Here is a 15,672-nt window from a genome sequence, read left to right on the forward strand (position 1 = left end):
TTAACACATAAAAAGGTGAGTGATCATGCAGACCATTAGACCTGCCTGCAGTCCACATTCTTAGACCTAGTGAGGAGGAAGTTCTGATGAAAGGGCTGAGACTCTGTCTGACATGTATGCAGCCCCCAGGGGGAACCAGAGTTGGGGCAGGCCTCCTAGAGAGGGCTGTGAAGAGGAAGAAAAGGTAGTTTTAAAAATTGATGATCTGTCTGTTTACCTGTCACTCCCTTGAAAAGACATTTACTTTCTGGGGCTAGAGAGGGAGCTCAGCGATTGAGACAGCACTGCTCTTGCAGAGGGCCTGAGTTCAGTTCCCAGCACCCGTATGGGGTGGCTCACAATTGCCTGGGATTCCAGCTCAGAGGATCCTGGCCTCTGCAGGCTCCTGCATGTATATATCTATATCTATATCTATATCTATATCTATATCTATATCTATATCTATATCCACCTAACAACCCTGTGTAACTCCAGTTCCATGGAATCTGATGCCTTCTTCTGACTTCTGCGAACGCTGCACAACACAGATACACTTCCATACATGCAGGCTAAAAAACAGACATACACACAGATATAAATAATAAAATTATTTTTTAAAAAGGAAGTTGACTTTCTTTTGAGATACTTCACTTTCTTGTTTTACTGTGAAGGCAGCTTCACAGTAAAGACTTTGCCCAAGAGAATCCAATTCACAGCTATTTGAAATGTCACTGTCTAGCCATTTCTTATTCTAGAACTTTCAGGCAGGATTCAGCCTTATTATTTTGGGCTTATTTGTTTGCTTTTTCCCAGCGGTAGGTGCGGAACCCAGAGCTATAAGCCCAGTGTCCTCTTTATTTTTGCTTTCGAGACAGCTTCTCGCTAAGCTGTCCAGGTTGGCCTTGAACTCACTTGTGATCCTCCTGTCTCAGCCCCTCAAGTCACTAGGATCACAGGCCTGCAACACCAGGCTTGGCTCAACTCTACCCTTAATTTCTTATACTTCCTAAGTAAAGAATTTGGATTCAAAAAGAAAAAAAAAAAAGCCTTCAAAAGCCAGCATGAGTAATCTTACTTCCTTCCCTCTCCAGAGTGAAAAAGCTCATTCATTTCTAGAACATTGAATTCCAATCAGGTGAGATATGGATAACAAACCGCTCTTGATGGAGAGCTCAGAAACCACCCGTAGGAAGGATATAGGAGCCAGGGAGGGGCAAAGTGTACCAACAGGCTCAGAGGGTCTCATTGGGCTACCCAGTGGTGGAGATGACTAGGGCTCATTATGGTGGGGTGGAAGGAACCTGAGCTAGCTCATGGCCTGACTGGCAGAAGGAGACCATAGTAGAGAGCAGAGCCTCCAAGTGAACTGAAGAAAAGCAACATTGCCAGGGCTGGAGACACCCTGTACCAGCAATGACTAGAAATACGCTTGCTCCCTGTCCTCTAGCATCTTCATGTTGGTAAGCACACTCAAACCAAGTTTGAGGGCTCTATGTGCTATCAGGGAACCCAGAATGAGCCAGACCTTCGCCTCAGTATTCTTTGTGTTGGGGGAAGGAGGAGGTCAGGCAGTAAGATGGCAGTCTGAGGAAATCCTGCCAGAGATGAGGTCCTCCTGGGGGTGGGGGTGGGGCACTCAGCTCTGGTGGGAACTGGTAGGGGAAGATGGTGTGCAGACAGGAAAGGAGTGTATCCCGGTTATGACTTGCTACTCATGATGTTGAAGTAAGAAAGAAGGGGAGGAGGCAATTCCTGGGGAGACGAATACATTGTTCTTTGATTCTAAACCTTTTCATTTGTTGTGGAAATAATTTAGTTACACCTTAAGTTTAATGAAAACAATTCTTTCCCTTTGCTGACATTTTTCAACTTTAAAGGAAATAAAAATAGCTATCCAGAGGCATTGGGAAGATGTGTCTAGTCAGCTCCTGCCATGTGAGTGGCAGCAGAGTGATCTCCTGTATTGGCTAAGGCTCTGGTCACACAGCAGTGAGCTGCCAGGAGCCATGAAGATATAGCTCTGGGCATGAAGAAGTGCACAAGAATCCTCACCTTACCATAGATTTCTGGGTTAAGATGGTGAACTGGAGTCTACCTCTGTGTGAGCAGGTGAAGGAGATAGGGGCAGTAAGAGAAAAAAAATTGAGCTTCATCCTAAGAGTGAAGCAGAGGAAGAGCTTTGGAAGTAAATCCATGAAGCAAGCCAAAGGCAGAGAAAAGGCACGTGTCCCAGAGGAGCAAGCCGAACACAGCCTCAGCAGTACAAGTCCCAGGCTCGGGGTGGGGAAAGAAGATGCTTCCAGAAGGCAAGTCAGGAGTCCTACCCTCAGGATAAACACACAGCGTCCACAAACCTCAAATCTAGTTGTGGGTTTGGGTGAGGCAATAACTCTCTGGTGGACCAGTTGATGGAGGAGAGAAACCCCATCCCAAGTATACATGACTCAGGAGGCAGCAGTGGTGCCTCGAGAAAGGATTTATTGTTCAAAACTGAGCTAGCCTGGGGTCTGAGGTCAGGGGACATTCAGAGGTTGGGGAGCCTCAATTTGGCACCTGAAACCATCCTTATTGAGGCAGTTGCAGAAAAGAAGGCTGAAGGGTATAGGGACAGGCTGAAGGGTACAGGTCCAAGAGACAGGCTCAGGCTGGAAAGGAAGTGCATATAGAAATTTTAAAAGCATTCCTATACTTATATGGTTTGATGATATTGGTGCAACAACAGCTTGCATCCACCTTGCTGAGTGGTATTGGGCACTGAGCCTTCAAGAGTAGGCTGCTCAGTAAGAAGAACCCCCCCAACTCTCTCTCTCTCTCTCTCTCTCTCTCTCTCTCTCTCTCTCTCTCTCTCCCCCCAAACCAACAGATGTGCGAATCACAGCACGGAAGCGCAAGAAATGTGAAAGAGGCAACACAACTCCTCCAAGATCATGGCTCAACTACTGAATTCAGAGATCCTGGAGTGAGTAAAGTTCCAGATGAACATTTCAAAAGCCTTCTGGTACGAGATGATCAAGCAAACAAATAAAGAGATCCAACCCAGAATCTAGAGAGGAATTTCCACCAAATGGATGAGAAATTAACCATATAGAAAAAAACAAAGTCAGCAAGGAAAGACCCTAAAGACTCCGCCAGAAGACTCTCACACCTCATACACAGTTTCGGCAAAGCAGCAGTGGGATTCATCAATGGTCAAAAGCCAGTAGCTTTACTACATACCAACAATGACTCACCAAGAAAGAATTCGGAGTGTGTGTGTGTGTGTGTGTGTGTGTATGTGTGTATGTATGTGTGAGGAACATGCTTCTCAGACCCTTCAAAAAAGGCAAAACACCCAGGAATAAACTAACTAAGGAGGAAAAAGACCCTTACAATATCAGCTTTGAGATACCAAGGAAAGAAACTGAGTGGAAAGACTGCTCGTGTTTGTGGATGGCCATCTGCCAGGATGTTCATGGGGACTCATCACTCTGGTGAGGGGAACAGGGCTTAAAACCAACCAGCTCTGGGTTCACACCCAGCTTAGTTCCTACAGATACTGTGGGCTGCCCTGCCTGCTCTGCCTGTTTGCCCCTCCTTCAGCACTTGCTAATCAACATAGTGACACAGCTGTGCTTCTCTCTTGGGACAACCAAACTGATTCTCGTGGGACGCACTAGTGACTTATGGCTCCAAGGTGCTAAGGACACCTTTGGGTTCTCTGTTGGGTTCTGGAGAATCTCACCAGGACTCTGCCAGGGTACCTTTCTCTTTCTCCCCGGGGGCCAATGTCATGGTGTGTGTGTGTGTGTGTGTGTGTGTGTGTGTGTGTGTGTGTGTGTACAGACTGGGGAGGAAGAGACTACAGCTGGGAGGCCCATTTGAAATGACTATACCCTGGGGACCAGCCAGAACCTTGGGGCATGTGCTTGGGACCATGTGCAGCCAGAAGCCCCTTCCTTGATCTCACAGGGCCGTCACCCCACAGTCAGGCTCAGCATAGAAAGAAACCTCTTGCTCTGTAAGTTTTAACAGACACTGGATAATGATTCCACAATTCAAAACAGAAATTCTTCTCTAATTCCCATATGGGAGATCACCAAACTGGGCAGAAGCAGCAAAATAGGAATTTAATGGGTGGGGTTGAAACAATCCCTAGGAAAAAATGCAAATCTCCATGGGCATATGCCCACCACCCACAGCTGCATCATCCAATGTGGGTAACATTTAATTTGGAAAAAAAAAAAAGTGGTGAGAAAAACACATTTTTTTTTTTTTTGTGCAGCCTTTTACTAATTTTTCTGAGTACATTCCTCACCCAAATGATGTGTTTGAATACTGCCAACTGTTCACCTTCACTTGTTATGTAACTACCACTTCTGGAGGTCTCACTAGGTTTCAGGCTCTGGAGCACAGAACTCTAGTCAGTGCCCATGTGGTCACAGCAACTGGAGTTGAAGACAGTGTATCTGAGCAGGAAAGTGGATGATGAGGGAAAAGCAATGGTTTTTTTTTTTTTTGGTCTTTTTGAGACAGGGTCTCCCTGTAGCCCCAGCTGGTCTGGAACTCACTAGGTAGACCAGGCTGGCCTTGAACTCCCAGAGATCCACCTGCCTCTGCCTCCCAAGTGCTGGGCTTAAAGGCACGTGCCACCACACCTGGCCTCAGGAAAGAGCAATGTTTAATGTCTACAGGGCTACACAAGGCCATTTTCATCCAGGTATGTGATGTGCCTCACATCCTCCTTCCCTCCTCCTCATAACCTCTACCTTCTGGGGTTTGATTTTCAAGATGGGGTCTTGCTATATAGCCCAGGCTGGCCTCAAACTTTCAATCCTCCTGTGTTAGTTTCCCAAGTGCTGGATTATAGGCTGAGTCACCTCCCCCCCAGTTTTGTGGGGTTTATGAATGAAGCTCTAAAATTTGGGGTCTCTAACAATGGTTTGAAACCCTGCCATTGGAGAGGGGACTAGAATTAGATTCTTCATTAGGTCCTGTTTCTGAGTGGGACATTCCTGGTCTCTGCTATGAGTGAGATCTGACAGGAAGAGCACACAGTGTCCTTGGACCTGAGGCTGAGATCAAGCACATACAGGAGTGCAGGGTAGATCTCCAGGGTGGCACATGGGCTGTGTTGTCCCTGCTGCTAGTTTCAGCAGCAAAGTGGTGACAGGCAGGTCACAGGCAGATGTGTCAGGTCAAATCACTGGCTATAGGCCACCTGAGTTCTTGGTCCCTTTCCCCAGTGGCTATCTGAGGCAGACTGCTGACTGCAAGTACCACACAGAGGCTTGTGCCTTGCAGAGATCTCTGTGTGGGGTGGGGGAGTGGGGTGGACACAGGGTGTCCTGGGTATACTACTGCTTCCTCAGTCTTATCTTATGTGGGATGGGGATATGTAGTGCTCCCTTGTTCACAACATGGAGGACACTGGCCTGACAGAGGCTGAGCAGTGATTGGCTACCCTGTGCTGAGGCTTTCTGTCCTCCAAGAAGCAGCAGGAACATGTAACTCCATCATTCTACTCCAGCCCAAGAAACAACAGTGTGGTCATTTTTTTCTCCCCTTTTTGCTCCTAGGAGACAAATAGCTATTTCTTACTCCTCTCCTCTCCTAATCAATACAGAAAGCTGCTGTGATCCAGATGTATGTGTGTGTCCCCCATAAGTCAAGCAAACCATCAACTCTGCAGTGATCACCAACTGGCGTCCTCCCCTTCTATCCTGACACTGTCCACAGGAGAGAGAGAGAGTAGGCTGATGGCTCAGTGTCTAAACTGCCTAACTTCAGATGCCAGGCACAAGTCTGAGGGGGTCTCTCCTCTGCTTCTGATCCACTGACTGTACAGTGTTCTTGTGCCCCCTCTCTGGGTCTATTACTTAGCTAGAATGGTTCATGGAACTCAGGGTAACAGATGACATATGGGGCAGCACAGAGGCTCCTCTATGGGTGCACCAGGCTCCAGAAACTTCCACCCATGCCACTGTGGGAAAGCTCCCAAGCCAACCTTGCACGATTTCATGGGCGCTTCACTTTCTCTGCATGATGGGATGAATTTCTTGGTCTTTGTTGATCCCTTAGTTTCCAGGCGCCTCTCTCAGAGGGTGGGGGTGGGGTGGAAATTCCTAATCCTCTAAACCTGCCTATGTCCTCTAGCCACGAGACCCCATCCTCCAGCTCCTTGGGGAGGCAGTGATCAGTCAATCATTACACACAAAGGACACTGATCATGGGAGAATCTCAGGACAGGTGACAAGGAGCAAAAGCTATGTGTATTCTACTTCATCACCCCTGCAGGGTCTCCTGGGAGAGCAGACCTCCACCCAGACCAGGGGACAAATCACTTTAAGGCATAGGGCCACCTCTGCCATATTTCTTAGTCAGCAGAGAGACTTTTACCGAAGGAAGAAGCAGCACAGTGTTTTCCTCTGCTTAGTACATAACAGGAGAATCTGTCTCTTCAAGACTCTTAAGAGTTTCCATGATTCTTAAATAGTTGATGCTGGCAGAAAAGTTGCAAAGATAGTACAGGTCACTATCTTTAACAAGACAAGGTGTTAACACCATTCAGAACATTTACATGTTTATCAAAATTAAGAGATTAACACTAGCACATTCACTATAGACTCTATTAGACTTTTGCCAGGTTTTCCACTAAGGTGGGTTTTCTGTTTCAGGATCCATACCTGGGTGGCATACTGCATTTAGAGGGTGGAATTTGCAGGAAAGCTCATGGCTTCAAAAGCAGCCTCATGCTGAGCAAGAGACCATGCCTTAGCAAGCAGGTCTGAAGATTGGAATCTAACCAGGAGGCAGGGATACGGAGACTAGCCTGCTCCACTTCAGATTCAGGGCCCTGACTCTTTACCTTCCTTTGAAATTCACCCTCTGACCACACCCACAGGACTGGAGAAACCCAGAATCTAAGATGAGACACCACCTGCCTCTTTCATGGATCATGTAAACAAGCCACACACACACACAGACACACAGACACACACACACACACACACACACACACACACACACACACATGCACACACAATCATTGTTCCCTGGGAAAATCAATGAGCTCAAAAGTCACAGTCCTGAGACATTGTTGTTAGTTGCAGGGACTGGCCACCAGAGAAGAAAGGCCCAGGTAACCATACAATAACCTGTCTTTTCTCACTTTAATGTTCACCATTTCTTTACTGGGTTCCAGAAGTTTCTCAACACCATAATAGCAAAGGCCTCAGGTTCATGTTCATGTTAGGTTGCAAGGTAGTGAGCCCAGGCATTCCTAGTGGGTATCAGCTCACCCTCAGGGCTGCAATGTACTGCAGGGCCTGGCAGAGGTGCACAGCATGGGCCACAGCCCGGTTCTGCCTAGCCTGGCTTGAGTGGGTCAAGCAAGGGCAGTGCAGGAACCAACGCAGCAACACGAGGCTTTGCAGCCACCTTCTCGCAGCAGCCCCCACTCGCCCTGAGCTTAAGCAGCCAACTGATAGCTTAGCAGAGACCACTGAGGCCACTGTGCAGCTAAGGTGGCAACAACTGCTTGGTTCACAAGGCAAAGCAGCCCAGGCTGGTGCCCAATGCCACCTGTCACCTTTGCAGTGAGCACCAGCCAATAGTATCAGCAATAGAAAGCGAGATGCCAACTACAGAGCTTTCTCTAAAATTCCCTGGTCACAGAAACTCCTACAGAGCAAAGAGCTGAAGCCCCAAGCTGCAAGTTTCCAGTAGCATCTTATTACATCATCACTTAATTGAAAAATAGCATCTCACTGCAGAGCTCCCCAAATTAAGCTGAACACCCATTTTCCTTCTTTCTCAGATGCTCAATTACAGCCCTTTGATTTTTATTCTACCAGAAAAATATTTTTTTTTTCTGCTCTAGAATTTTGTCCTTGAATTTTAAACTTTCCCCCTTTCTGGTTCTAAATATATTCCCTGCACAGGGCTGGAGCCTGTTTTCCTGTTTTTGATTTCCTGCTCACATTTCCTACCCACCTCTAAGGATGAGATGCTGAGGATGAATCTGCTATTATGCACTGTGGCCAAACCATCAGAGTGACCCAGAGAGAATGACTACCAAGAATCCAGAGGGCTGGAAATGCTTTCAGTTCTGTTCTATCAACAGAGATCCCACGGTGACTTCCCTGTCTTAGGGGTCCAGGTTTTGTGCCAAGCAGAGCTCCAGGGAAGTGGGAACGTAAAGTCCTCCTGACTCTCTGGACCTGTCTGCTCCTTTCACAGCCCTGTGAGGTGAACCCTATTCCCCAAGTCTCTGTGATTCAGAGATGAATGCCTGTAGTAGGCTATAGCCACTTGTCCAGTTGACAGTGGTACCCAGGCAGCCTGCCATGGAGGCATCTGGTAATGGTGCCCCTCTGCCTCTCAGCCTCCCTCTCAGGATGGGCAATTGCATGTGAACTAGTCTCCCCAACTCTTGCATTTAAGTTTGGAGTCCTTCAGAAATGGCTATGTAGATGACAGTGAGTGACCCTAACTGCACAGGCAGAGCACCTGGGTTCACACTGGGTCCTGAGCTGTGGGTGGTGATGGCGGCGTGTGTCCTGTTTCCTTCTTTCCCTTTCTTTGTGCTCCTGGCCTCCAGAGTAGCAGAGGAAGACTCTTCCCTTCCTAGGAATCAATGTGACCTTTACTGTTACCCCAAGGTCAAGACGAGGAGAAATCCCATGTGAGGGACCCAAAGAAAAAATTTAGAAGCACCCTCCCTGCTGGCCTAGGAATCCAGGAGGATGGGTATAGTGTCAGGGTCCCTGGCTCCCACCCCCCCCTTTAGTCACTAACAAGAGGGACACCTCAGGCATGTTATTTATATTTTGGGTCTCTTTTTTTCTCACCTGTAAAATGGGGCTACTAAAAGTTACCTGCCCCAGGTGTATTTTCCCAGGAGGCTTTGATGTACTAATATGCACAAATTGGTACACAAGAAGCACTCATTAAATAATTACCTGATCTTTTCACTATCTATGCTTAGCTATTTCTGCACAAAACTCCACAAGATATCACTGGTGGTCCTATTTACAGAACTGACCCACCCTAAGAAGATTTCTGATACCAAAGACAAAGAAATAGGATTCCTAGTCAGGCAGACAAAGAGGGAAGGGTGTAGGGCCGGTCTCCAGTAAGAACTGAATGAACACAGCACAGGATAGAGGAATTATCTCACAGGTACTAGTTGGGAAAGTTAGTGGTCAAGGAGAAACCCCTCTTTGATGGATGCATTGTTGAACATAACTAATTGCGTATTTTTCCAGAGGTACACATTCACACAGCTGTGACAAAGCAACCATGGTATTTGCCTACATACTGTATTTGTAGATTTAGAATCTAAAGCCCAGAGAATGAAATAAATTGGCACATGACCTCAGCTGTTGCCTCTCAGCTCAACAGTACAGCTCAGGGTTCGCAAGTTTTTCCATGGTGTGGAAGTGCAGAGTTCCAGGTAGTAACCTCAGAAAGTCTTGCCAGAAGGCCTGAGCGGGGGACAGGGGTCTGAATTTTTACCAGGTCTTTCCAGGCAGTTTGGTTTTGCTGAGCAGTACATGCTTTGGTCCTAACCAAGTCAGAGGGTTAAAGATTTTGGGGTGAATTTGCAGCCTGGGAGAGGATTTGGAGGCATGGAGCTGTATTGTATGTCCAGGGCACTTGGCCTCTGTGACAAGCTGATATTCCCTGCTGTGAATTGTGGAAACTGAGGCTTGAGGTCATGAGGGCAGAGCTGTGTATAATGCCTCTCCAAAAGAGGCTTTCAGGGATTTTTACAATGACCCTCAGTGAGGTCCTCATTCTCAGGAATGAAGATATTCATATATGTATTTGGTTCTGGGGCCAGGAGTGTGGGAGCCAGCCACTGCTTGCTACTTTCTAGGAACCTTTAGTTTGAGTATGCACTGTGGTCTACTGATCTGGAGGACCAAGTGGGAGTCATGCATGAAGAGCCACAGGTAATTGGGTCAGTTCAAAAATCTAGGCTGCCTCATCTTAAGTCACAACTGTGTACAGGAAGGAGACAGATTCAAGCTTTTAAGACTTTGGCCACAGCCTCCCCTTCTTCCCACTCTGAGCCCTGGGCCCGAGCAGAGCAGGAGCAATTCCCACTCAGTGTCAACCAAAGAATCCCTGTGGGTTTCAGCTAGGTGAGGTGGGGGTGAAGGAAACCTGAGCAGACCCCGTTCCCACAGTGTGTGCTGGCTCTACACAGGTGGAGTGGTCAGGTGCCCACAGCCAGGCATTCCACCAGACAGGTAAACGGGTGGACTGGACACTTGGTCAATGCCCTTAATTTTCAAGCCTCCTTTCAACACTGCCCCCCCAACACGCTACACAGAGCTCTATAAAGACTGTGGCTACATTTTAACATGTGTGGAATCCCCCATAGCAATCACTCAAGTTCAAAGGCTGTGAGGCCAACCTTGGCCAGAGAAAGAGCAGGAGGCTGTGGGGTGTAGTGAAAAGGCAGAAAATGCCAGGTGCCTGGCTGGCTACTCTCTCTCTCAGGACAGTGGATGGCTCTTCTGGGCCTGGCCAAGATTGGGGAGAAACGCAGTTTCTTTTCCATTGTTCCTCCAAAAGTTTAAATCTGGAGGTTGTCTCAGTTTCCTCGCCCCGCCCCTTCCAACCCTAGCTTTGCTTTTAAGCTAGCAACACTCTCCGCCCTAAAGCAGTGTCCCGACAGTAGCAGAGTTTTAGAAAACTCTTCGTTCCCCACCCTCTTCATCCTAGGGCCTCTGGGCCTAGTGACTGACATTCCTCCTCCCTAGCTGCTAAGGCAGAAGCTTGGCAGCAAACGGTGCCGGAGGCTACGTTTTAATTATTAGCTCCTGTGAGAGAGCCGACGCCAGCAGGGCAAGAGATGCGCGGCTGGCGAACACACGCGCCCGCGCACACACACGCGCAAACACACACAAACTCAGGTGGCCTCTGAGTGCCTGCCTTCCCAGACACCCCGCCAGAGTTCCAATCCCCAGGTAGGCGTGAAGCCCAAGGGGGACTTACCGCCGAGACGCTCTGAGCGAGGAACCCCACTGTCACGGCCCCCAGCAGCAGCCACCTGCACGGGAGAGGGAAGGAGGGAGAGCCACGTGAAGGTGCGGGCCCGACTTGTCAGCTCCTGAAAGGTGCATGCAAGGCCCCCTGCGCCCAGGGGACTAGGCAGAAGGTGGCTTACCCTCGCAGGGCAGGGCCGGACGCCGCGCACCGTTCACTGGCCATGCTCCGGGTCGCTCAGCTCTCAGCTCAGTCCCCTTCAAGCCTGGAGGTCAGAGACAAAGCGGGTAAGCGAGGGTGACAAACAGCATCCTCGCCGCAGTTCTCCGACTTTGCGGTGCGGTCCCCGGCTTCCTTGTGGAGTGACCAGAGGCTCATCCCATCAGGAGATGGAAAAGGGGGCCCCTTTTCCGTAGGCCCTGGCTGGAGCTGCTCAGCCCAAGTAGCGCAATCCCCGGGTTTCCCCATCTCCTTCCCACTCCGAACCAGAAGAGCCTGCTGTCCCTGGCTGCCCCAGCACCCCAAGTCCGAGTCCTAGGGCCTGGGTCTCCGCACCTCCGGGGGGGTCGCTCTCACCTCAGGGTCCCGCGTCAGAAGCTGCCGCCGGCGCGCATGGGCCCCTGCAGAAGAGCCCGCCTAGATCCGTTCTCCCGGCGCCGGCCTCCCGGCCCTGGTTTCCCTTGGCGGTTCTCCACCCCGGTTGGCGAGCGCAGGGACGCGGGGAATCGGCGCGCGGGAGCCGCAGGGTGCAGAGCGCAGAGCCCTGGCGTCCCGGCTCACAGCGACACCAAGTCCGGAGCTGCGCGCTCCCTCCGCCTCTTACCAGCGCCGCAGGGTCCTCCCCTTGGAGACGCCGCCCGCGCACTGCCGAGGGGAGGGGGCAGCGCCAACAAATTGGGGAGCTCCTCGGGCCGCGCGCTCAGGTCTCGTCTCAGAGCCGCCGCACCCGGGACGGTGTGCAGGGCTCACACCCCGGCCCTCCGAGACTTAAGCTGCCCGCCGCGGCCCCGGCGAGCCGGGCCGCTGTTCCCCGCCGTCCCCCTTCATCCCCCGCCGCCTAGGGCGCGCCACCATGGGGCCCCGGCTCAGCGTCTGGCTCCTGCTGCTGCTCACAGCCCTTCTGCTCCACGAGGAGCGCAGCCGGGCCGCTGCGAAGGTGAGTCCCCGGGCTCAGCTCCTCGGCCTCCCGCCCTGCGCCCCCGGTCGCCCCGCGAGGCCTCTTTGTCCGGTGCCCGGCGTCGTCAGCCCGCCTGTCCCTCGGCGGTCGCGGGGGCTACGGCCAGGTGCACTCTTCGGGCGGGTCTCGGCTGTTGGTCCCTGTGAGCTGCCATCACGCACCCATTACGGAACCTCCTTTGTTATGGGCTGGGTATGGGAGACTTAGGAGAGTCCTCCCTGCCTCAGGGAAGGACCGAGGCTTTGCTCGCACTATGACAGGGTGAGGGTGCCCAGGGTCCAGCGAGATTTGAACCCTCATCGTGGAGGCGCTTAGCAGCCGGGCACGCGAGTGGGTCGGGGCAGGAGGGGTGGACGCGCGCACTCCACGCAGTTCAGAGCCCCCCACACATGTACACGGGAATCGCTTGGATATGTATCTGGTTGTTTGGAGACTGTGATGGTTGAGGCAGAACGGCTCTGGGCCATTTGCCTGGAAACATCTGTATCTTCGTTTCCCACGACTTTTGTGTAGCCTACCGCACGCTGGAGAGCAGTAGCCGGCTCATCTATGCATCCAGCTTTAAAAGCCTCTGCCTCCACACTCGCCTTTTATGAGTGAGTGTCTAAAATTACAATCACATCAATGCTTGAGTGTGAAACCAAAGCGAAACTCCATCGCATTGTTCCCTGCGCAAATTGTTTTTTTTGTTATTGTTGTTTTCGTTTCCTCTGGTGCTATGTTTGGCCAGAGGACTCTGGGAGATTTGTTTGCAAGAGCCAGGCTTCCAGCTCCGAGAAGCTGCTTGGCCAGGCTGCTGTTCCTTTCTGCCGGCCTTCCCTCTAGAGACTACCCCGGCTGCTGGAGTGACAGCCCTGTAGGCCCAGGAGTCACAAGGTGTGGCCTCTAAGCACCGTTTACTTTTTTCTCCTCTAAAAATGATTTTTTTTTGCTGCTTGTCACATTTCTCACTTTTTAAAATTGCTTCTTAATCCTGCACTCATTTTTCCCTTTTGAAATTTCACTTCTGCAAGAGAGATAATCATCTTACTGTCTATAAATTATTAACTGTTTTATACTAGAATAAACTGGTCAAATGTACTCATAATTGAGTTTGCCTCCCTGGCGGCAGCCTTTTCATTGGGTATTGTAAGGACGAAATGATTACATCAGCAGTGTCCCTCTGAGGCCCCAGTCTCTCCCTTCACTACAGCTAGTTGTTTAAATACCCTTTCTAATGGTGACAAAATACTTTGAAAAGAGCAGGCTTGCTGGGCTGGGCCTGCTGGCACAGGCCTGTTATTCCAGCTACTTGGGGGCTGAGTCAAGAAGATCTCAAGTTCTAGACCAGCTTGGGAATCAGTGTGAGTTCAAGGCCAGTTTGGGCAACTTAAGACCCTGCCTCAAAATGAAAAGTAAAAAGAGCATTAGGGATGTAGTTCAGTGATAAACTGCTTGCCTTATCATGTGCATGCCCTGGGTTCAATCCCTGGCATGGGAAATACTGGTTTAAATATTGACGAAAAAAGTTAGCACTTCTGAGGAGACAAGGTTAGGCCTGCTGGCAAGGCAACTCAGAGAGGGTCTCTTAGAATATATGAAGGAATTTTGCATTCAGATTTTCTGAGTGATTGTGTTAGCAAAGTTAGCTGTAAGCTCTAACTTTTCAGACACCTAAGACTAAGGTGAGACTTACACAAACTCCTAGTCTTACCTGAAAAAAAATCACACTAATATTGAGGTTTGAGATTGTTTTACTTCCCATTAATTATTCTCCAAAGGCCAGTTACATTCCTGTCCACTCACTCTGCTCTGTTCCTCAAGTTGTCATAAAGCTTCTTAAGAAATCTGGCCTCTGGATACCCTAAGACATTACTACTGTACTGTGTTTGTCTGAATTAGAAAGAAAAATGATTAACATGCATATGACTTTTAGGTTACAAGAATAACATCATAATTTAAAAAACTGATGTTACCGTTTCACACCATCAATAAGATTTTTGCTCATCTTCCCAGATCAGATATTAAACCACGGTGTTGAAATAACTTCCATCATATTTATCCAAACCAAATATACTCCAAACATAACAGTTTGGCTGGTGAGATGCTACCAGTCTGCCTGAGCCTACCTCAGAGTCAGCTGTGCTTCTTGGATTGTCTGAATCACTTGTTTCTGCACTGCTGAATCCAGGCAGCTCCTACCCTATGCCAGCATTTTTGTTTTTTTCTCCAACTATGTGAATTGCTGATTAATTTCCATTTGGGCACATCTGCTGTGATTATACTGTACCTTTACCAGTGGGTGCATTTTCCAAACAACTGATTTTTATCTTGAGCTGAAACTATACCTTCCCTAGTCCTCTCTCAGAAAAGTAAAGAAAGGGTGCAGGTTAGGGACAAGGATGTGCCCCGAGTGTTAGGGTTACCAATACCTCTGTCCCAGTCTTCGGTGATAACTGCCTTCTAACTGTTCCTTCAGTGGGATCTATGACCCCTCCCCTTTTCTAGTGGTACTGGGGACAGAGCCAGGGCTTCTAACATGCTAGGCAAGCATTCTATATGGATGCATCTTAAATTATTTTTCAGGGTCAGAAATGTGAACTTTCCCCTAACTTTGGCCATGCCTGCCCAGCAATTCTTGCCATCTCCTGACCATTAGTCAATTCTCTAGGGACTGAAGGTCCAAAAGCTCAAATGAAGGGAGATTTCATTCCCATGCCAGAATAGGCAGTTCTCCTTAAGCTGTGACTTAGAGAAGAAGGCTGGTTTCCTAGTAGCCCCAACAGGGCACGTTGGGTAGATGCTGGTGAGGAAGGGCCCCCATATCCTCTTGCTCTTTTTAAAAGGAATGGAGCAGGGAAGGGCAAGCATCTTTGAACCAGCCAGAGGAAGTTCTGTGCATTAACCATGTGTGTGCCTGACTGGGTTCCCTCTGAGGCATTGATCTTGAGTGTGTTCTGGGACAAGGGGGCATTGTTCTGGGGCAGGTGATTGAGATACTTTTTAAACCCCATTCCTCAATTTTCTCTACCAGTCCTGCCCCTTCCTTTTTTTTTTTTTTTTTTTTTTTCGGATATAGGGTCTCTCTGTAGCTCTGGCTGGCCTGGAACTCACTATGTAGACCAGGCTGGCCTCAAAAGATTCACCTGCCTCTGCCTCCTGAATGCTGGGATTAAAGGTGTGTGTGTCACTACACCCTGAACATGTACCCTCTTTTTTACATGTGCAATCAGAATACCAGTGGGGTGCTGGCCACACAGTAGGCCCCAAGGAATGACATGCAGTCTTTGCTAGAGGAAGGCCACAGACAGGTGAAATACTAAGAAGCAGACAGACGGAGTGCCATAACCAAGGGAACCCAAGGGCATAGAGGAGAAGAGGAGAACTTAATCCATTTTTGGGGTGCCAGGGGAAACTTCTGGGAGGAAGTGTGTGGGAGATATGGGCGATATATACATATACATATACACACATATACACATATATACATATATAGATATATGTATTTATATATCTACACACACACACACACACACATATATATATATATATATATATAT

At 49.2% G+C, this 15,672-nt stretch overlaps 2 protein-coding genes across 2 annotated transcripts in view; one reads left to right on the top strand and one right to left on the bottom strand.

Moving 5' to 3' along the window:
- Col4a2 (collagen type IV alpha 2 chain) overlaps window positions 1-11,707 on the bottom strand; it is a 172,819-nt gene extending 161,112 nt beyond the window's left edge. The window contains exons 1-3 of the mRNA XM_008855192.3: window positions 11,533-11,707; window positions 11,138-11,221; window positions 10,966-11,020 (exon numbers count right to left, since the gene is read on the bottom strand). Of these exons, the coding sequence (XP_008853414.1) occupies window positions 10,966-11,020; window positions 11,138-11,181 (99 nt within the window). The 5' untranslated portion in view covers window positions 11,182-11,221; window positions 11,533-11,707. The remainder of the gene's footprint in view (window positions 1-10,965; window positions 11,021-11,137; window positions 11,222-11,532) is intronic.
- A 172-nt stretch (window positions 11,708-11,879) lies between these two features.
- The window catches only part of Col4a1 (collagen type IV alpha 1 chain), a 148,839-nt gene continuing 145,046 nt past the window's right edge, over window positions 11,880-15,672 (top strand). Inside the window, exon 1 of the mRNA XM_008855193.3 lies at window positions 11,880-12,112. Coding sequence (XP_008853415.1) covers window positions 12,029-12,112 — 84 coding nt within the window. The 5' untranslated portion in view covers window positions 11,880-12,028. The remainder of the gene's footprint in view (window positions 12,113-15,672) is intronic.

Source organism: Nannospalax galili, unplaced genomic scaffold (genome assembly GCF_000622305.1).
Source record: "Nannospalax galili isolate Female #2095 unplaced genomic scaffold, S.galili_v1.0 scaffold267, whole genome shotgun sequence".
NCBI classification, from domain to species: Eukaryota; Metazoa; Chordata; class Mammalia; order Rodentia; family Spalacidae; genus Nannospalax; species Nannospalax galili.